General features: G+C 34.0%; 2 protein-coding genes across 2 annotated transcripts in view; one reads left to right on the plus strand and one right to left on the minus strand.

Annotated features, from left to right (window-relative positions):
* stmnd1 (stathmin domain containing 1) overlaps window positions 1-1,544 on the minus strand; it is a 6,931-nt gene extending 5,387 nt beyond the window's left edge. The window contains exons 1-2 of the mRNA XM_039680587.2: window positions 1,340-1,544; window positions 1-118 (exon numbers count right to left, since the gene is read on the minus strand). The exon at window positions 1-118 is cut by the window's left edge and continues 18 nt beyond it. Of these exons, the coding sequence (XP_039536521.2) occupies window positions 1-118; window positions 1,340-1,408 (187 nt within the window). The 5' untranslated portion in view covers window positions 1,409-1,544. The remainder of the gene's footprint in view (window positions 119-1,339) is intronic.
* Window positions 1,545-4,050: 2,506 nt separating this feature from the next.
* ptdss1b (phosphatidylserine synthase 1b) lies at window positions 4,051-23,000 on the plus strand. The gene is made up of 13 exons (XM_039680987.2): window positions 4,051-4,325; window positions 5,322-5,413; window positions 5,639-5,683; window positions 5,766-5,890; window positions 9,635-9,793; window positions 12,425-12,576; window positions 13,634-13,775; window positions 15,243-15,355; window positions 17,527-17,592; window positions 19,071-19,170; window positions 20,199-20,267; window positions 20,518-20,584; window positions 21,667-23,000. Exons 1-13 carry the CDS (start codon window positions 4,147-4,149, stop codon window positions 21,762-21,764), a joined length of 1,407 nt encoding a protein of 468 aa, XP_039536921.2. The 5' UTR covers window positions 4,051-4,146; the 3' UTR covers window positions 21,765-23,000.
* Window positions 23,001-23,009: the final 9 nt, after the last annotated feature.

The raw sequence follows: 23,009 nt of genomic DNA on the forward strand, positions 1-23,009 counted from the left end.
GTCCAGGAACAGATCCGGGGAGAACGACTGGCTCTTTCGCATCCAGACTGACCCCGCTGTCTGTGGTCATCTTAGACACAGCGGACTCGCCACGGGATCCTACCTGAGCCACTGCAAACTATATATAATAACAGATAACAATAACAAAACACTGCCAGTCTACATGGGCTCTGAGCTGAGTTAGGCTGGTTTTAGATGGGTTTCAGCCCATTCTCACTCCCAAGGCGTCACCTAACTGACGCCGTGGGAAGCATTTGGACATGCTTCAATATCTGACGCTTTAGGCGCCCTTTAGCGTCAGTTAGATGACGCCCTAGGATCGCGTGTACCCTACCCCCACCCCACACCTAAACCTAACCGCGTCCTCTAACTGACGCTTTCCTTTAGCGTCAGTTAGGTGACGCCGTAGGATCGCGTCATGTAAGTGACGCTAAAGGGCGCCTAAAACGTCAAATATTGAAGCATGGTCAAAGGTGACGCCTTGGGGTGAGAATGCGTTGTGGGTTTGACTTGGATAAACCAAGATCAGTAAGCCAGTGTGTCTGTTTGCATAAACTGCTCAATCTAAATATCGTCTTAAAGATTGGTCCTAGTCGGTTAAATAAAAGAGTAGATTGGTCTAATTTGAATAAAAATAAAATAAAAATTAAGACTGATTACCTCTTGTCTTGTTAATAGTTGATCAAATGAGATCTTAGGGATACTTCACCCCCCCAAAAAATAATTTACTCACTCTCATTTTATTCCAAACCTGTATTAGTTTCTTTCTTCTGTTTAATGCAAAATAATATATTTTGAAGAATGTTTGTACCAAATTGACGTTGGGCACCATTGACTTCCATGGTATCTTTTATGGAAGTTAATTTGAAGCCCCAAAACTTTGGTTACTAAATTTTTGACACATTGTTTCAATTTTTTAATTACATTTTTAAACCCAAAGGTTGTGTTTGTCTATATTTGACACATTGTTTCAATTTTGTAATTAAAATGTTAAACCCAACGGTTGTGTTTGTCCATATTTTGAGCAAACATTCTTCAAAATAATGTTCAGCAGAACAAATAAATTCATAGGCTACAGGTTTGGAACAATTTGAGGCGACAGAATTTACATTTTTGTGTGAACTATCCCTTTAAGACACAGTAGGCCCTAGCTAAGTTTATGTTGGTTGGTTTTCATCGTCTTTAATTATTCATCTAAAGACTATATTAAATATAAGCAAAAAAAATCAAAGTTGTGTGGAAAAACATAGCCCTTTATCTTTCAACATAGGCTATTATATACTGTCGACTCACTCATATTCCTTTCATTATGAATTAACAAAATCATTTTAAAACCTACCTCATTTCCGTTCAGACTGCTCGGTTTCACGGGTTCAACCACCGTGATTTTGGAGCTCCCGCATCCCATGTTTATCAGGATTGCGCGCTCTCGATGCGAATTCTATTCGAATACGTGTGAAGTTATTAAACATTCCAACACATGATCCACGAGCGCGCGAGTATCGTCGTCACGGACTCTCTGCGTTGCTACGGTTCGTTGCTACAATAAATCTGACCCTGTTCCAGAGGTCACGTCACCTGTGATGTTGCCTTGGCTCTGTTCGTCAAAAATAAAACACGGCTTTACACTGGTAATTGATTACTAGAACAAACGTGCCATCCAGAGTTAATTAGTCACTGGTTTATTTCATCAGAATTTTAACTAGGCTAAATATTTGAACAAGACACTGTTTTCTCACTATTTAGTGTTTTTCTTTTAAATAAATAGCCTAAATAAAACATAGTGGCAAAACTGTTATGACCCATTTTTATTATTATTTTATAGGAATTTCAGTTTGTCTAAGGGTCTTATTGGACATTATCATATTTTTTAATTTATTTACATTTTATTAAATGTATTTACTTATTTATTAATAAGGCTATATTATAAACAAGCTGTAAAAATACAATAGGCTACCTTCTGTTATAGTTTTAATTTTAGAATTTATAATTTTTACACAATAAACATTGAAATAAATATTTAAATAGTTGATTTAATAATTATTTTTTTAGATGTTTGCATAGCTGTAAAAATATTATGATGCACTTTCATATTTTAAGATTGAAGTTCTGCGTTATAAAGGTTCATATTGGCAATTATGGGAACTTTAACATTCCATAAAAAGTTATTTATAGTGGATTGTTTCTTTAGATTTTAGAATGTACTTTGAAAAGAATGTTCACTGACAGGTTCTTCCACTCTAAAAAAAATGCTGGGTTGTTTCAACCCAATTTTGGGTCAAATATGGACAAACCCAAATGTTAGATTAAAAAATAAATGCAATTTATAAATTTAACACAACAGCTGGGTTTGTCCATATTTGACTCAAAATTGGGTTAAAACAATCATATTTTAGAGTTACTATGGCATTGCTGTGAAAATCCCCTTTTGGAACCTTTATTTTTAAGAGTAAATGATGGGACAAATGTGAAACAAAACTCTGTCTATATAGGCAAACTGCAAAATTGATGGTTTCTGTACGGTTAAATGTTTCTAACACACAGAATATTTGTTCACAAAGCTCAGTAAGTTTCTCTATATGGTCAATTTACTGTGGATCCCTTGGCAGACTGGGAACCAATTAGATGTAAAAATGCCACATAATAGACCACAATCCCAATGGACATACAGCTCACACGAGGTTTCATTTCCTTTTATTTGCTGCATTTGACCATGGCTTGACAGATTGTCACTATGTCACCTAGACACAAATGCAAACATACCAAGATATCATTTGGATTGCCACACAGCACTCAAAGATGCAATCAAATGTAATGTATTTAGTGAATAATATCTACTGGATTTTAACTAAACAAACAAACAAACAAACAAAAAAACAAACAAACAAACACACCCTCATTTAGTTATTGATAGCACTGTCAAGGAAAAATATGCATTAAATGTATTGTATTAAAATATGCCTTAATAAATACATACATAAATAAATATATTATATTTAATAAAAATAGTAATTTAATGCAAAATATAATTAATAATATACATTTAATATAAATGCACTTTTTAATGGCACACAATATGTATATGTATTTATATAAATCTGCCAATAAAGCTTCCTGAGTCCTAAACTAAATTTTCAATTTGTTTAGATTTTTTTTTTATCAAAAATTAAAACCCAACATTTGTGTTTGTCCATTTTTGACACATTGTTTCAATTTTTAAATTTAAATTTTAAACCCAATGGTTATGTTTGTTGATATTTGACACATTTTTTAAATAAAAAAATTAAACCCAACATTTGTGTATATCCATATTTGACACATTTTTTAAATAAATTTTTAAACCCAAAGGTTGTGTTTGTCCATATTTGACACATATATTTATTTAAAATTTTTACCCAACTATTGTGTTTGTCTATATTTGACACACACACACACACACACACACACACACACACACACACACACACACACACACACACACACACACACACACACACACACACACACATGTATATATTTTAACCCAACGATTGTGTGTCTATATTTGACACGTTTTATTTTTTAAATCACTTAAAATTGTAAACCCAACGGTTGTGTTTGTCCATATTTGACCCAGTGTAGCATTTATTTTTTATTTTTTTAGAGTGATTTCATTTTTGATTTGATTTTTTAGATTCAGATTAGATTAAACTGATTTCAGACTGGATTGAATAACTAACGTGAACTTGTGAACTTCTTCTGAACATTTTCACATTTTTGTTTAACTTAAGTTTGTCACTGCTTTGTTTGTCTTTTCATGTTTTTTTTATTTAGTTTATTCAATGTACCCCTGACTGTAATTGTAATTCTTGAAATTCAATAAAAAAATAAAATGATAATAAATAAAAAATAAATTGTGAACTTCTTCTGAACTTCCTCATTATATACCCGAGCAGATCCGCATTCACGCCAGAAGATGGTAGTGTCGCCAAACCCTGAACAACCACGCCTGAAATAAAGCCCTGCAAATGAGAGAAGCTCTTATAGCCTCCCGCCTTTAACCCAGCCAATGAAGTCGACTGAAACAGGGCGGTGAGAGCGACTCGACACACTCAACTTCGGCCAGAGATTATTAAACTCAGACACAGTTTGGAGGAGAGACTCGCCATGGCGCTAAGTCAGGGCTCCAGGATGCTCAGTAAAGATGACGCGAATTATAAACTTCACTTTCGGATGATTAACGAGCAACAAGTGGAGGATATCACCCTTGACTTCTTCTACAAACCGCACACCATTACTTTACTGACGTTCACCGTCGTCAGCATAATGTACTTTGCGTTTACGAGGTGAGTAAGGGGAGGTGTCCCGTGACTGACAGCATCATGTCAGCTCAAGTATGTTGATGTTTGTTACAAACAACTGCCTTATTGTTAAAAAATTCAAAACTTCTATTGATATGAGTTTATTTATTTATTATGTATGTTTATTTATGTGACTTGAGTTACAGTGTTGACTCAAAACCGAAGCGTATTTTTAATCAAAATATTGTCAAATCAACCAATTTTTTTATTCTGTACATATTTTTTGAACATTTTTCTGAAGAAAGACATTATTGATGAAAGCCAAAATATGAAATGTTATGGCTGGATATTTACTGAGTAATGCACTATTTTGGAGAGGTGGGTCAAAAGGACAATTCTCACATGAGATTTTGAGCCAAAAGGATTTTTGACCATTAAAAATGTGTGTATAATTTACTCATGGAGCTGCATTAAGATCTCCATATCTCTGGGTTTGAACCATATAGGGCCTTTAAAATGGAGATACCAAAAGAAAAGTTGGTTAAGAACCAGAATCTATATTGATATTAAGATATCTTTAATACTTCTCGAGTTATAGGCATTCTATTTTTGAACCGTCACTGTTGACATGATATAATGCAACAAAGTTTGATAAAGTCAACATATTTAACTAATAGACCCACCTGTCTCTGTGTAAAAATAAAATAATGATGCTAACATCTTTCTATAGACATTTTTACCCCCCTGTATTTGGCTCCAAAGGTTAAAATTGTTATTTTGACCCTCCTCTACGAAACGGCAATTACTTCGTAAACATACATCAATGCCGTTGAATATTTTGGCTTTCTTCTTCATTTATGTATTTTTTTCACAACATAAATGACATGGAATGAACCACTTGTATCTCAGTGATTTTAACACTGATCTATGTCATTCTCCATTCATTTGCCACGCCAGTAAGTCTGGTGACATTGTGAAAGGTGACATGACGTCATCATGTCTCTGATTTGTTATCTGCACCTCGTGTTTTTCTTGTTGCAGGGATGATAGTTATCCTGATAATAACCTGCATGTGGGTCTCCTGCTGGTCGTCTCTTTCTTTCTTGTTATCAGTATTCTTGCATTCCCCAACGGTACAGTCATTCTCCGTTTGCTTTAACAAAACACTGTTTAACTGAGTGCTTTCATTAAAGGGAAATGCTTTATTTATTTGCTTGCTCTCATATCTTTTAAAACCCATTTCTTGCATGCAACACAAATATATAAAGCTGAATCCAAGCTTCCCAATGAAAGCACAAGCGTTTATTTAAAAATAGGAACAACAACATATTTGATGGCTACTTTCCCTCGTTTTTTAGGTCCTTTCACAAGACCACATCCTGCAATATGGCGCATGGTTTTTGGTGAGTCTTTTCTTTTGTGTTCCCTTATCAGCAGCTCTGTTGGTTTAACCTCCAGGGTCTTGATTTATGGTGCTTTCGTCAGGTCTTAGTGTCCTTTACTTCCTCTTCCTGGTGTTCCTCATCTTCCTGAACCTGGATCAGGTGAAGACACTGTTGTATTGGCTGGATCCCAATCTACGTTACGCCACACGGGAAGCAGATATCATGGTGAGCTTAGGCTATAAATGGGAAAAATATTTCATCATATTGTTTTTATGTCAACAATAACAAAACTCTAGGAGACTATTATTCATTCACAAAGATCACCTGAGCTTCCCTCACTGCATTTCTACCATCTTTCATCTTGTTAAGATGCATTATAGTCAATCATTATTTTCCACCGTGGATCCTTGGCTTTCATTGGAGTCTCATAATTTTTTTTTACTAACCATTTACATAACAAGATAAACAGAGACCAACCCTAACCCATAATTATAATTATTGAACATTTAGCCTAGGGAAGTTTAATAGAGTCCATTTTTTTTCCAGCTGCATTGGAAGTGTTTTTTTCTGTTAATTTTCCCCATAGGGAATTTATAAAAAGCATTATAAGCCATTAACCTGACCAATCAGCTAACTACTGATTTGAAGCAAAAAAAAAAAAAAAAAGTATTTAAAAATCAGACTTATTAATTATTTTTGTGAGGGTAAGAATTAAATTTGATTGAATTAAAAACAATGGAGAAATATAAAACTACTAAGTTAAAATTGGTGATTTAAATAAGCAATATGTTTTAAGTGTATTGCAAAATACAGTAAAAAATTTAAAACCGACTCAAATACGTAATTAGCAGTGCTTCATGGGAGTGGACGGAGCTAATTAAGTATTTTGAGCTAACCCTAACTCCATAGTTAAATGTGATTATTGTAAAAACTGAGTTGAAATAGTGTGGGCTGCATGGTGATTTCAACAGAAGGTACAACCACCGATTAACAACCTCACTCACAGTAGGTCTGTCTATAAAGGTTTATAAGTTATCCTTAAAAATCAATTTCCCTATAGAAAATGAATGAAAGTTTTTACTTCCCGAACCGACTGTTGTGCTCTAATGAATAAATACTTGTGTTCAGTGCAGTGTTATTTTAGTTTTTATTTTAGTTTTATTTATATTCTGAATTATTTTTCATTTATAATTTTAAGTTTGTCATTTGTATATGTGCTGTAATTTTATTAGATAAAAAATGTTTTTTAGGTTTCATTTATTCTTCTTTCAGTTTTAGTTTCAGCTCGTTTTATTTTTTATTTATTTCCAGTTAATGCTTCAACTTCAACATTTCTAACTTTAGTTTTTTTCAGCTTTATTTTAATGAACAGAAATGTCTTTAATAGTTTCAGTTTTTGTTCACAATAACACTGGTTCAGTGTCATATAATCTATGATTTCCGGCATAATATCATCTTTGTCTATTGCTCTGTGACAATCGTATTAATTTCTATAGCCGATCGTGTTCACGTCATGCTCAGATTATGTCTGAGCTGTGTAGTTTAAAACCCTCCCTTATTAAGTGTGTGTGTGTGTGTGTTTCTAATCCAGTGAATCATGATTAATGTTTGTAAGCGGTCTGTAAGAGGTTTCCACAGTCTGGCTGCGGACGCTCAGCCAATAGAATTATTTCTCTGTCCATTGGCATTGACTCTCAGTGGATCTGTGGATACCACTGATGGTAAAGCGTTAACCAAGAGAAAAACAGCTTCAAGTCCTTGACATTTCGCATTCGTATTCGTGATTCGGTGGCTCTGAATTGTCAAACACCTCTGAAAATGCCAAACACACACCCAGTGTTGACAGGAGATGTATATCTTGTTATATACAAAGTATATACTCTTGATGTATATCAAGTGTAGCTTAATAGACTTAATAGCAAAGGCATTGGTATAAGCCAGATACCCCTGACTTAGATAATGGATAGAAATTGTTAAAGAAATGTATACTATGGAAGAAATGACTTTTATTTTGAGACTTAAAAGGACTTATTTATAAAATATTGGACGATATATATTCAGTACTGCAATGTAAAAAATCTAACATTTCGAGATGAAAGCCAAATGATTGAAGTCGGAATGCTTCGAGATTGAAGTCGGAATGCTTCGAGACTGAGATTGAAGTCGGAATGCTTCGAGATTGAAGTCGGAATGCTTCGAGATTGAAGTCGGAATGCTTCGAGAGATTGAAGTCGGAATGCTTCGAGAGATTGAAGTCGGAATGCTTCGAGAGATTGAAGTCGGAATGCTTCGAGATTGAAGTCGGAATGCTTCGAGACTGAAGTCGGAATGCTTCGAGATTGAAGTCGGAATGCTTCGAGATTGAAGTCGGAATGCTTCGAGAGATTGAAGTCGGAATGCTTCGAGATTGAAGTCGGAATGCTTCGAGAGATTGAAGTCGGAATGCTTCGAGATTGAAGTCGGAATGCTTCGAGAGATTGAAGTCGGAATGCTTCGAGAGATTGAAGTCGGAATGCTTCGAGAGATTGAAGTCGGAATGCTTCGAGATTGAAGTCGGAATGCTTCGAGAGATTGAAGTCGGAATGCTTCGAGAGATTGAAGTCGGAATGCTTCGAGAGATTGAAGTCGGAATGCTTCGAGAGATTGAAGTCGGAATGCTTCGAGAGATTGAAGTCGGAATGCTTCGAGAGATTGAAGTCGGAATGCTTCGAGAGATTGAAGTCGGAATGCTTCGAGATTGAAGTCGGAATGCTTCGAGAGATTGAAGTCGGAATGCTTCGAGAGATTGAAGTCGGAATGCTTCGAGAGATTGAAGTCGGAATGCTTCGAGAGATTGAAGTCGGAATGCTTCGAGAGATTGAAGTCGGAATGCTTCGAGAGATTGAAGTCGGAATGCTTCGAGATTGAAGTCGGAATGCTTCGAGATTGAAGTCGGAATGCTTCGAGAGATTGAAGTCGGAATGCTTCGAGAGATTGAAGTCGGAATGCTTCGAGAGATTGAAGTCGGAATGCTTCGAGAGATTGAAGTCGGAATGCTTCGAGAGATTGAAGTCGGAATGCTTCCAGATTGAAGTCGGAATGCTTCGAGAGATTGAAGTCGGAATGCTTCGAGAGATTGAAGTCGGAATGCTTCGAGAGATTGAAGTCGGAATGCTTCGAGAGATGGAAGTCGGAATGCTTCGAGAGATGGAAGTCGGAATGCTTCGAGAGATGGAAGTCGGAATGCTTCGAGAGATGGAAGTCGGAATGCTTCGAGAGATGGAAGTCGGAATGCTTCGAGAGATGGAAGTCGGAATGCTTCGAGAGATGGAAGTCGGAATGCTTCGAGAGATGGAAGTCGGAATGCTTCGAGAGATTGAAGTCGGAATGCTTCGAGAGATTGAAGTCGGAATGCTTCGAGAGATTGAAGTCGGAATGCTTCGAGAGATTGAAGTCGGAATGCTTCGAGAGATGGAAGTCGGAATGCTTCGAGAGATGGAAGTCGGAATGCTTCGAGAGATGGAAGTCGGAATGCTTCGAGAGATGGAAGTCGGAATGCTTCGAGAGATGGAAGTCTGAATGCTTCGAGAGATTGAAGTCGGAATGCTTCGAGAGATTGAAGTCGGAATGCTTCGAGAGATTGAAGTCGGAATGCTTCGAGAGATTGAAGTCGGAATGCTTCGAGAGATTGAAGTCGGAATGCTTCGAGATTAAAGTCGAAATCTTTCTTTTTTTCTTTCTTTCTTTCTTTCTTTCTTTCTTTCTTTCTAAATGTTGAAACTTTGAAAATGAACTATGGATGCGAAAAATGCAGAAATGTTTTTTTTTTCATGATGGATGAAAGTTTCAGAGGCAGTGTGTAAAAGTTATTGACAACATTTTTAATCTGCAAAAACTTCGGACGAGAATTTTCGTCTCGCTGTGCATGGACCTTACATGCATTTGATTTATTTATACATTTTAATCCCATTATATATTTTAATCCCACAGGAGTATGCGATAAACTGTCACAACATCACGTGGGAGCGCATCATGAGTCACTTTGACATCTTTGCCTTCAGTCATTTCTGGGGTTGGGCGATGAAAGCTCTGCTCATCCGCAGCTACGGCCTCTGCTGGACCATCAGCATCACGTGGGAGCTCACAGAGGTAGTGCATCATGTTTTTGAAAGAAGTTAATATTGTGAAATATTATTCCAATGTAAAACAGCTGTTTCCTATGTGAATATATTTTAAAGCGTGATTTATTCCTGTGATCAAAAGCTGGATTTTAAGCATCATCACTCTAGTCTTCAGTTTCACATGATCCTTCAGAAATCACTCTAATGTAATGATCTGATGATCAAGAAACATTTATGAATATTATCAATGATGAAAACAGTTGTGCTGCTTAATATTTGTGATTTATTACAATTTGGACAAGAAAATGTAAAATTTTAAACGAACGGTTGATGGATGGAGAGAGTCATATTTGTATGTATATATATATATATATATATATATATACACATACAGTACTGTGCAGAAGTCTAAGGCACACTAGTATTTTCGCCTCAAAGAAATGGTTTTAAGCCAGTTATTTATATATTTTGTTGTAGTGTCTCAGTAGGAAATATCAGTTTACATTTCCAGACATTAATTGTGCCATTAATTGTAATAATCCAGTGAAATTTTTGAATGCACAAGGATTCTGACAACAGCCAATGCTCCACACAGAGGTCGGATCTCACCATCATCGAGTGCATCTGAAATTATATGAAGAAACAGAAAAAACAGAGACTAAGACCAGAAGAACTTTGGCAACATCTCGAAGGTAGTGCCTGCCTGCCTGCCTGCAAAGCTACAGTACCCTTTACGTTTAAAACAGCTTTTGTCCTGGTATTGCACATAGTTTTTAGTTTTTTGCAGGTTTTGGAAATGTTGCCGCAGTTGTTTTGGTCTTAGTCTCAGTTTTTTCTGTTTCTTCATATAATTTCAGATGCACTCGATGATGGTGAGATCCGACCTCCGTGTGGAGCATTGGCTGTTGTCAGAATCCTTGTGCATTCAAAAATTTCACTGGATCATTACAATTAATGGCACAATTAATGTCTGGAAATGAAAACTGATATTTCCTACTGAGACACTACAACAAAATATATAAATAACTGGCTTAAAACAATTTCTTTACGGCGAAAATACTAGTGTGCCTTAGACTTCTGCACAGTACTGTATGTGTATATATATATATATATATATATATATATATATACATATATATATATATATATATATACATATACATATATATATATATATTATATACATATATATATATATATATATATATATATATATATATATATATGACTCTCTCCATCCATCAACCGTTCATTTAAAATTGTACATTTTCTTGTCCAAATTGTAATAAATCACAAATATTAAGCAGCACAACTGTTTCATCATTGATAATATTCATAAATGTTTCTTGATCATCAGATCATTACATTAGAGCTCCAAATATTGGACTGCCTTGAAATATTAAATTGAAATAGCAGAAATAAATTAAGTTAACTTTTAAGAAACAATATTTTCAATGTAAAACAATACAGTAAAACAGTAATTATGAAAATCATTACAGCTTTAAATTGGAAAAATTATACATAAAATGTTATTTTTTTCATATATTAAATAACTATTTTAACATAAAATAATATAAATACATATTTTATTAATATTTAAAATGTAATTTATTCTGTATATGGCTTGATCACTTGATCCTTCAGAAATAATTTTAATATGCTGATTTGCTTCTCAGGAAACATTTCTTATGATCGATGTTGAAAAATATTTCTTCTTCTTCTTCTTCTTCTTCTTATTATTATTATCATCAATGTTGTTCTTTTATATTTTTTGTGATTTTTAATTTATTTTTTTTTGTGTGTGAAAGTATGCTGTCCTGGTGTCTTCATCTGCTCCCTCTGTATGCGCCGCAAAACTACATTTCCCATCGAAGATGATTAAACTCATATTATATTGTTTAGTACTGTATACAGCACTTCCAGCTCCTCTTCAAAGCGTAGACTAGTGTCTAGTGTTCGATGCAATTTGCAACGGCCTCTAACATTGTGCGTTGAGTCTGTGCATGCGTAGTATGGTGAACCAAACCAGACAGACAGGTTTCTATATGAATGTTAAAGTGTAATTTATTCCTGTGAATTTTCAGCATCATTACTCCAGTCTTCAGAGTTCACATGATCCTTCAGAAATCACTCTAATATGATGATTTGATGTTCAAGAAACATTTATGAATATTATCAGTGTTGAAAACAGTTGTGCTGCTTAATATTTGTGTGGAAACCATGATGTATTTTCTTAAAACGGATAAAGTTAGAATCTTTTGTAACATTATAGCACTTTTGGTTAATTTAATGCATGCTTGCTGAATAAAAGTGAAATATGATTTATTCTATCTATAAAGACTTTTTTAGGATATGATTTTTGATTTGACACCATAAGTGGGTGTGTGTCTTTCCCAAGCGAATACCTTTGAAACTAAATACTCATTGAGCAACTTCCTCATACGTAACTTAGATTTAGTAATCTGCAAGAATTACAGTAAAGCAAGTATGACAAAGAGCTCTTTGACTAAGAATCCACTTAATAAAACCAAAGACAGTCTCAAAAACAAAGTTTGACTTCACAAAGTATTACCTTTTAACCAATCAGATCGACTTGTGCACATATGCACAATAGTGTTGCTTTATGTGTCTCTCTTCTCTATCTTTCTTCCTCATTCAGTTGTTCTTCATGCACCTCCTGCCAAACTTTGCAGAGTGCTGGTGGGATCAAGTCATTCTTGACATCCTTTTGTGCAATGGAGGAGGGATTTGTCTTGGTATGACTGTGTGTCACTTTTTAGAGATGCGTACCTACCACTGGGCCAGTATCAAGTAAGCTCTTTTTACCATTAATCTGTGTCTGAAACCAACATTTGTAATAGGCTTGTATATGTATATATCCATTTGCTGGCACTAGTGTTGCAGAAATGACAAATTCACTTAAAGTCCCCCTGTAGTCAATCATTTTATCCATTAAAAATCCTCTTTGATCACCAAAATGACATATTTACAAAAAAATTCCTTGAAGAAAAATCCTTATGCCTTAAAATAGCTTGTATGTAACTCGACACCCTTGCCTCATTTTAGTATGTGTGGTTCTATGAATATGCAAATGAGCCCCACCTCCACTCACTCACTCAGAGATCCACTGGTTGACTATCACACGTTGATTGGCTGATTGGTTACAAGGTCGTTTGTGATGTCAGAAACACCAGTGATTTCAAACCGTGTTTTTGAGACTGTCTTTGGTTCACTGCAGTTTTAAGGAGGAAATACTCAGCAATGCTGTCGACTTATGAATTTACACATGGTTTAAGCGTATTAAAAACAACACATAAACAACATTAAAAGCTGGATTATTTACCACAGGGGGACTTTAAACATTACTGTTTTCATAAGCTTGTGAGAATAATTATTCGAATTATTACAGTAGCAGTAGTTCTCACTCACACACATTAATACTCTCCATTATTGCATTGTGCTCAGCACTAAATTCTTGTTGTATCAGGCGATCCAGGGTGTTCATTCAGGTGACACTCTAAAAATTAGAGTATGGTGCAAAAGTTCATTTATTTCAGTAATTCAACTTAAAAGGTGAAACTAATATATTATATACACATGCAAAGTGAGATATTTCAAGCCTTTATTTGTTATAATTATGATTTATGAAAACTCAAAATTAGAATTAGTTTTCATAAGTCATAATTAAAACAAAGGCTTGAAATATTTCACTTTGCATGTAATGAGTCTATATAATATATTAGTTTCACCTTTTATGTTGATTTACTGAAATGCTTTAACTTTTGCACAATATTCAAATTTTTTGAGTTTCACCTGTGTGTCTAGTATTGTGCTAAAGCAGTGTTGTGTGTGTTTTGTGTGTGTTCAGGGATATCCACTCCACCACAGGCAAGCTGAAACGGGCCGTCATGCAGTTCACTCCCGCCAGCTGGACGTATGTGCGTTGGTTTGACCCCAAATCCTCGTTTCAGAGGGTGGCTGGAATATACCTCTTCATGATTATATGGCAGGTGTGCCATGCTTCAGCAATACACATGACATAAAAATTGTCAAACTTTTCTGTTGATGCTACATTTAAGATCAGTATGGCACGCAAAAACACCACCTTTGACCCAAACCAGCTTTCCACAAAACTTCTCCCCACTTTCAACCTTGAGTGATAGTGATAAAATCACTGTGTAAAATTTGAAAAAGAAAATTGGTATTGATCATAAACAGGATTTCATAATGATTATTGCCAGTGCAATTTATTTTGTGCACATTTTTTTGTACTTTTAATAAGAAACATGTTAATGAGAAATTTAATAATAAAGCATGTGGGCGGAGTCTCCCTGCAAGCGCACTGCACTCGCAACAATATGAATACATAATCCAATTCATAAATATTACATTATTAAGATACACTGGGTGACTGAACAGACTTGGGTCATAGAACAGACTTGTTTGTTCACAGTCGAAACGTGAATTATCCATGTTTTTTTCAGTACTAATCAGTACCTGAGATTATCATTGCAATACTTGGTATGTTGTTATTTCTGCCACAATGTCACATACACGTGAAATTTGAAAAAAAATGAGAATATTGTGCAAAAGTTCATTTTTTTTGTGAATCTAATGTTATATAGACTCATTACATGCAAAGTGAGATATTTCAAGAATTTATTTGTTATAATTTTCATAAGCAGGAAGCCATAATCTTCAAAATGATGACAAATAAAGACTTAAAATATATCACTTTGCATGTAATTAGTCTATATAATATATTAGTTTCACCTTTTAAGTTGAATTACTGAAATAATGAAGTTTTTTACCATATTCGAGTTTCACCGTTGCAGCTGGTTTGGACAAAACTCTGATTAAAGGAGAACTCCGGTCAATTTTAACAAAATTTTAACCATTTTAACATAACTTTTAGCCTCTTAACATCCTTGATGTGTCATTACAAGTGCACAGCCATGCGAGTGATTGTATTCAGATTGAACATAGTGAATCTGACTGCAGTAGATGTGAAAGATATGAATAAAAGTTATGTTTACCTGTATTTACTTCCTGTTTTCATCAAAGTCCACAGTAGTTGATTGTCGAGTTTGCACACACGATCATTGATAATAACTCGCAATCAACTACTGTGGACTTCGACCAAAAACATGAAGTAAATAATAAATACAGGTAAACATCATTTTTATTAATGTCTTTCACATCTACTGCAGTCAGATTCACCGTCGTATGGCTGTGTGATTTTTGTCTGTGTTCTCTGTACTGACAGCTGTCCAAATTTACAAAAAAGATGCTTTCTATCGTGTCGTGGCAATCACATTGTGTCTGGTTCGGCCCCGGTGTAAAGCAGGGAAATATGAAATTGCCCAATACATCCAGAAGGATGTCAACAAACAGCACTGGTTATAGATCACATATTCAGCGTTTATGCACTTTTGGGTTTTACTCACTTTTTCCCTCTTTTTTTTCCCTTCCAACAGCTGACAGAGTTGAACACGTTTTTCCTGAAGCACATCTTCGTGTTTCAGGCGTCTCATCCTCTCAGCTGGTGCCGGATCCTCTTCATCGGGATCATCACTGCCCCCACAGTGCGGTAATGTTCAGATACCTTTATCTGTGTTTCAGTATAATCCCTTGAAACAATCCTTTCTCTGTACTGGCACTTCTTACTCCACCAAACAATATTAATGATGCTCTTTTCCATGTTTGTTTAGTGTGTAATGTTGCTGTTTGAGCAGGAGAAAGCTCCAGTTCTTCTCTATATCAGTGTCAGTGTTTCTGAACTCCTGAAATGCCTCCATTGTAGTCAGGGCTGGATTAAGAGTTCAGAGGGCCCTGGGCAAAATGTCTTGTAGGCCCCCTCTTAAGCAGGCCAAATGTATATTTTGTCCAAGGACATTACAGTTTTACTGACTTAAAATTAACTTTGAACTATGCTGGAGTAAAGTTCATAAATGGTTGTTCTTTCCTATAGGAATTTGTAAAACTATGTTGGGTGGACCCTTAATAATATAGCCTAGCATTTACAGTTTTACTGATTTACTGTTCCTCTAGGGGGGTTCGGGGGCATGCTCCCCCGTAAGAAAATTTTGTACATTTTAAGGTTAAATGCATCAATCTCGTGCTCTTTGAGAGATCAAAATTAAGAGCTTCAACCCATGAACTGCTCGTTGAACATAGAAAACGCATTGATTTGTACCAAGACAATAAACAGGGCTCTTTTTAGTTGAGTCTCAGTCTACATTACATTATTACATCTTTTTAGTTGAATCTCAGTCTACATTACATTATTACAAACAATTATTAGAATAATGTAAAAATAATTTATATAATTATTCCTATGACATAAAATCCATAAAGCTTATACTATATAAATGAAAATGAATATTTCAAAAGTAGCCTATATTTTAGTCTACATTACACTATAATATAGGAAAATTAAAATACTTTTGTCCTTATTTCTTCACTTGCAAGAAATAAACCCTTGAGCTTGTATATAGGAGAAAACACCAGATGACCATGATGATCGTGTGCGCAAAGTGCACACTTTTCTTTAAATCACCCAACACTAACAGGATGCCTATTCTTAATGTCTTGTGCTGTTTTATAAAGGCAAAAATCCATATCATGGTTTTGATTTTAGTTCGTTGGCAAAATATAACGCTAGAGACCTATGTTAGGTTATACATTTTACATCTCATATGTGTTGGGAAAAGCGGGAAGAGACTTCGGCAAAAGGCGGATTCGAAGTCGCTTCGAGCACATCAAAAGCTGATTCACCTGCTTTGCGCGCTACGACCTACGCCACTTCAACTGTGACGTGAACGGCGTCTTTTTGCATTAAAGACAGGCACTTAGAGCAAGCATACGTTCTGTTTTATCAAACCGTCCCTCGCGGCCTCGAAACACTACCGGCCCACCTGGGAAACTCCCGACTCTCCCGATTGCCACTGGTGTCCAGTGCCCCTTAGATGTTGTGGGCCCCTGGGAAAGTTCCCAGTTGCCCTAATGGTTAATCCGGCCCTGATTGTAGTCTTGAATTTCTCCCGGGAATGAACACGTCACAAGATTCCTCATTATAATGCAGAATAAAGGGACGGGGCCTGTTTGAGTTAGTTAGTAGTGTGTTAAACTGGTGGTTATGGGAAGGGGCGGGACATTTCCCAAACAATCTCGAAGCGCTCGACCAATCACAACACACTGGTCCAGCCGACCAATCAGAGCACAGTGTGCTTAGGCTTCATAGAGACAGGAAGTAAACAGAGCGTTACTGACAGACTGGGAAGAGTGGAGCCGCAACAATGGAGAATATGAGGAAAATAATCAACATTCAATCAGGAAAACATGTTCTAGTAGAGCCTGAAAACATCATCAACATTGTGTAAAAGAGCGTGATGCTTGGTCCATTTGAAGTGAGGCAGTTTGCTGCATTTCAAAAAGCAAAACGTTCAGAATCATTATTTGTCCTAAAACAAATAATGATTAAACTAAAAGCCTTTCCTGGAAAGGCAGGACATGAGAACAAGAACTGATGATCATAAGAAAGCCTGTTATTTATTTATTTATTTATTTATTTAATGTCGAGCGTGATCCGACCATGATTTTTCCATCCATATAATCATTCTAAATAAATATGACTCATTGTGGATAATGAAGTTTGGTAGGTGTTTAGTGTTTATACACACAGCCGTTGTACTGTTCAATACCAGAGGTCTCAAATAACTTGTATGGACCGTTATAACTCGTATTATCGTTTGGATTTAGGCAATACTACGCATATCTAACAGACACCCAGTGCAAAAGAGTGGGAACACAGTGTTGGGTTTTTGGGTAAGTGCATTTTTATTTATCTAATATGAAAATTATGTAATAACTTTTGAAACAAGGATTTTTAATATTATAGTTTTTCCAATTTGCTCTTAGAATAAGAAACATATGATGACTTAAAGGGAAAGTTCATCAGAAATGAAGAATCTGACATTGACAATTATAGTCAGTGGGCTCTAATGTTGATTTGGACCCCATTATATGTTTATCTCTGTAAAGCTTCTTTGAAACAACAGACATTGTTAAAAGCGCTATATAAATGAGGATGACTTGACTTATTTTTATTGAAAGTTTTGTGTACATGGTTTCATAAAACCTGTAAGACATACAGTACCACTAAATATATTTGGGCACTTTTAATAGACAATAGTTATCAAACTAAAAGTTAAAATTCTGTCATTTACTCATCCTTATGTTGTTTAAAACTTGTATGACTTATTTGTCTTTCTTCTATGTTTTTTTTTTTTTGTCCACACAATAGAAGTCACTGCTGTTGGACCCCATTGACTTCAACAGTTTTGCTCAAACATTCTTTAAAATATCGTAATATTAATGTATTTATTTGCTGGCATGCAATTTTGTGCCTTAATTTTCGTACATTAAGTGCGGTTTAAGTGTCCTAATACTCTTCGGGTCACTGTATTCTTGCTTTAAAGGAGTAGTTCACTTCTAAAAAAAACTTTTGCTGATAATTTACTCAGCCCCATGTCATCTAAGATTTCCATGTCATTCTTTCTTCTGTCGACAAGAAATGAAGGTTTTTGATGAAAATATTCCAGGATTTTCTCTTTATAATTGACTTCATTGGGCAACAAACGGTTCAAGGTCCAAATGAGAGTTTCATTGCAGCTTCAAAGGGCTTTAAACGACACCAGACGATGAAAAAGGGTCTTATCTAGCGAAACCATCGGTCATTTCAAAAATAAATAAAAAAGTTTAAGTTTTATAAGCACAAATGCTCGCCTTGATCGAATCTCCTGTTCAAACTCGTTCATCAAAATGAACAAACCTTTTTTTTGAGTCAATTCGTTCATTTCATTCGTTGAATTAACCAAATAACTCAAGATTTGTTCCTTTTTTTGATGAACGAGTTCGAACAGGAGAGTCACGAATGCGCATCACAGAACAGAGCAAGGAGAGCATTTGTGCTTATAAAACTTAAACCTTTTTATTTTTTAAATGACCGATCGTTTCGTTAGATAAGACACTTATTTATCGTCTGGTGTCGTTTAAAGCCCTTTGAAGCTGTACTGAAACTCTTATTTGGACCTTTTGGACCCCATTGAAGTCCATTATATGGAGAAAAATCCTGGAATGTTTTCATCAAAAACCTTCATTTTTTTTCGACTGAAGAAAGAAAGACATGAACATCATGGATGACATGGGGGTGAGTAAATTATCAGCAAAAGTTTTTTTTAAAGTGAAGTACTCCTTTAAAACGGTTTGCGTTTATGAGTGTGTGATTGTGTTCTTCTTTATAGGGCCATTGCTTTCCTGGAGGCGCTGGCTTGTGTCAAATTTGGACAGGACTTGTTCTCAAAAACACAGGTTCTCTATGTTGTCCTTTGGCTTTTGTGTTTGGTGAGTGTTTTTTCTTTTATTTATTAATATTTATATATACAATAATATATAAATTGATTAATATATGATGTATATTATTATCTTTGAAAATGCACATTTGTTTTAGAGCCGTGTTTCTCAACAGATATTGCATCCCTAACAAATATTGTCTACGTTCTTATACTGTGACTGCGCATCAGTGTGTGTTTATACATTACACACTGAATGTTTACAGATTGCACTTTGTTTGTTTCTGTATATACAGCATCTGCGATCACACTGAAAATCACTTAAAATCTGAATTAAATAAAATAAGAACAGGAGTTTTCAAACTTTTTGAAGCCACAGACCATTACATCTTATTGTTGCCATTTACTGGTGAATATGGTGCAAAAGTTTATTTATTTCAGTAAATCAAATTAAAAGCTGAAACTAATATATTATAGACTCATTACATGCAAAGTGAGATATTTCAAGCCTTTATTTGTTATAATTTTGATGATTATGGCAGCTTATGAAAACCCCAAATTCAAAATTAGAATATTGTGAAAAGTTTTCATAAGCTGTAATCCATAATCATCAAAATTACTAATAAAGTTTGCATGTAATGAGCTAATAAATAAATAAAAAAAACTTTGCACGATTTTCTAATTCTTGCGAGTTTCACCTGTAATAATCATGTTTAAAGATCAATTTATACATTTACATATCTGAATCCTTTTTTAATTATGTGTAATGTGAGGTGTAAAAACCTGAAGAGAAACATAAAATATGACAAAGTTACTGTCATTATTCTCAGATGTTTCGAATATTCAAAAGTACAGAATTGTTACATTTGTACAGTAATTCTTCACTATTTGGTCCTTTGCTAATGAAATAATAAGCAAATTATGTAATCATGAGCAAGTGGGACAAACCAAATACTATGAAACACATTTTTCACTTTGGCTTTTTGCTTAAATTATTATGCTGATAATTTATACATTGTATTGTTATAACTGAAATCATTTTTGGTGTTGTTTCTCTCATACACCTCTTGCCCCCTCCAGGCTTTCATTACTCTTCTCTGTCTGTATGGAATGGTCTGGCACGAGAAGAATTATGGGAAGAGACTGAAGGTAAATACCAGAACATGATTTGCAGAGCGATACCAAAATCCTCCGAATCAATTCTTCAACAAGAACGCAGCTCTGCGCTGTCATCTGGTCATTTTCAAAAAGAAAAATCCCTGCAGCACAGGGAGCTGGAGCCACAATGATGCATTAATGATCATTTCCCTTTGGGTTTTAGTGCAAGTCTTTGTTTATTTAACTCTCTTGTGCTGCATATCAAATGATGATTAACTGATGAATCTCCTAACCTTTACAGAGTATTACAGATTGCGATGACAGCAGCTTTATTGCTCCGGATCACCACGCTCCTGAAACTGTCAAAGGTAACATATAATCTGATAACACACATACACACACATAAAAATGCATGTGTATATATATATATATATATATATATATATATACAGTATGTGTATATATATATATATATGTGTGTGTGTATATATATATATATATATATATATATATATGAAGAGTTCCTATTATTCCTATTATTATTAATTACCTATTAATTGTTAATTAAGTGAAATTACTGAACTTAAATATACAAGTTTGATAAAAATCATCATTAAAGAAGAAAATTTCAAATGGAATTTAGAGGCTTTTGCATCTGAACTCTTCATATATATATATCAGTTTTTTATTTAATTTTTTTTAGCTTTTTTGTTGTTTTTATTTAATATTTATCTATTTATTTATTTTCATTTATTATTATCTATCTTTGTTCTTTTTCATTTTAATCTATTTATTATTTATATATATATTATATATATATATATATATATCAGTTTTTTATTTAATATTTTTCTATGCATTTATTTATTTATTTTCATTTATTATTTTATATATAAATATATTATATATATATATTAAATATATATATATGTGTGTGTAAGTGTATATATATATATATATGTGTGTGTGTATGTATGCATGTATGTATGTGTATATATAATTTATATTATATATAATGTTTTTTATTTAATATTTATCTATGTATTTATTTATTTTATTTTCATTTATTATTTATTTTTGTTGTTTTATTTTTTTTATCATTTTTTTAATTATTTTTTATTTCATTTATTATTATTGTTATTATTATTATCATCTATTTGATCATTTTTTTATTTATTTTGTTTTATATATTTTTTAATTAATTGTATCTATTTGTTTATTTGTATTAATTTAATTTTTTATTATTATTATCAATCTATTTGTTTATTTATTTATTTTATATTTTATATTTTTATTTATTTATTTATTTATCTATTTGTAGCTATTTATTTGTTTTGTTTTATTTTAATTTATTATTGTTATTATTATTATTATTTATATATTTATTTATTTATTTTTATTTATTTAATTTATTATTATTTATCTATTTGTTATTTATTTCTATCATTAGCAGAGAGAAGCTCAAGTAGAAATACCAGTTCATCGAGAAGAAGAAAAGGAGGTTCTGGAAAAAACAAATCAATCAATGGATCAAGCGGCAAGAAGTGACGACCTGAAGAGACTACGATCCTCACTGGACCTGAACACACGAGCGGCGAAAGAGCAAATCTGTCATAAACACTTGAAGAGATGTAAAGCAGGGCGATAAACCTAGGACACGCTCCAAACCCTCGTACTACTTTCACTTTATTTTCAGAGCACTTGGAAGGACTTGTGGTACGCCAGGATTAGTGTAACACACACTTTCTAATGGCACTGATGTGGATTTCATACGTCTGAAGTGTGTGAGCCAGTGAATGTTTGCAATGCAGCGTTATCTTCTGTTCTTATTATAAATATTGTTTACGCAGACCGAGCCCTGTCTTTAAAGTTTGCACATTTTCCTGCACTTCTTCTGCACTATGCTCATCAGGGTAAGAAGTTTTATGCAACATTTCATCATAAGCATAAAAACATAAGCTCCACTTTTTTAATATATGCACTTGTTTTAATGCAGTATGATCTTTTTCAGCCTTAAATTTGCTCTTTTAAATTAAAACTGTGTAGAAGGAGGGATATTTACAGTTAAGAGCTGTTGATTTATTTAAATATAATATGATTCAGCTTTTTTGGCAACATGAAAAAGTGTCATTTTTTTTCTCTGCATTTATAGTTTTCTTTTGTGGTAAGATTTATCATCATCATTCCTATGTGATTGCGGTCATGCATGAATGATTTTAGACCCATAATGTGTTCTTTGTGAGGCCTTTAAATGACTATGCATTTATGCAAATGTTTTGAAGTACTTTTAATGTTTGCAAAACCCACATTTAATGAAACCTGTTTCTAAAATACTTTGCAGGGATTTTGTGCTGTTCCTAGTCACGAGTGATTTTTTTTTCATGGGTTACTAATACTAAATGGTAACGATATGCTTGCTTATATTAAGGTATCACGTGTTTGTTTTTTTGCCTTATTTTATTTTTTTACATTTACATTTTTCATGGACCAAAATTGTGAGCAATACCCAAACTGTTAAACTATGTACCTGAAAAAAAAAAAAAACAACAACCAGCCATCCCCAAAATAACTAAAAATGTTTGTCAAACTTGAATCTGCCACAGCGGTATTCTCATATCTGGTGATTTCAATCCTTTAATGTGATCGAATGGAGCAATGAAGTGTGATTCCATATTTGTTTGAAAAATGTCATTTTTATCAGTGTGGTTGGAGAGTAAGAAATGTTATTTTTCACTTACTTTATTGTTGAGTAATATTTCCAAATAAAATACAGAATTGAGTGTATTTGCTTCT

This window comes from Pimephales promelas, chromosome 18 (assembly GCF_988280905.1).
Source record: "Pimephales promelas chromosome 18, fPimPro1.hap1.1, whole genome shotgun sequence".
Classification (NCBI taxonomy): Eukaryota; Metazoa; Chordata; class Actinopteri; order Cypriniformes; family Leuciscidae; genus Pimephales; species Pimephales promelas.

Coding starts and splice junctions, on each gene's coding strand:
- ptdss1b (XM_039680987.2), top strand. CDS start 4,147: ATGGCGCTAAGTCAGGGCTCCAGGATGCTCAGTAAAGATGACGCGAAT. Junction 5,414..5,638: donor TATTCTTGCATTCCCCAACG/GTACAGTCATTC, acceptor CTCGTTTTTTAG/GTCCTTTCACAAGACCACAT. Junction 17,593..19,070: donor ACACAGTGTTGGGTTTTTGG/GTAAGTGCATTT, acceptor TCTTCTTTATAG/GGCCATTGCTTTCCTGGAGG.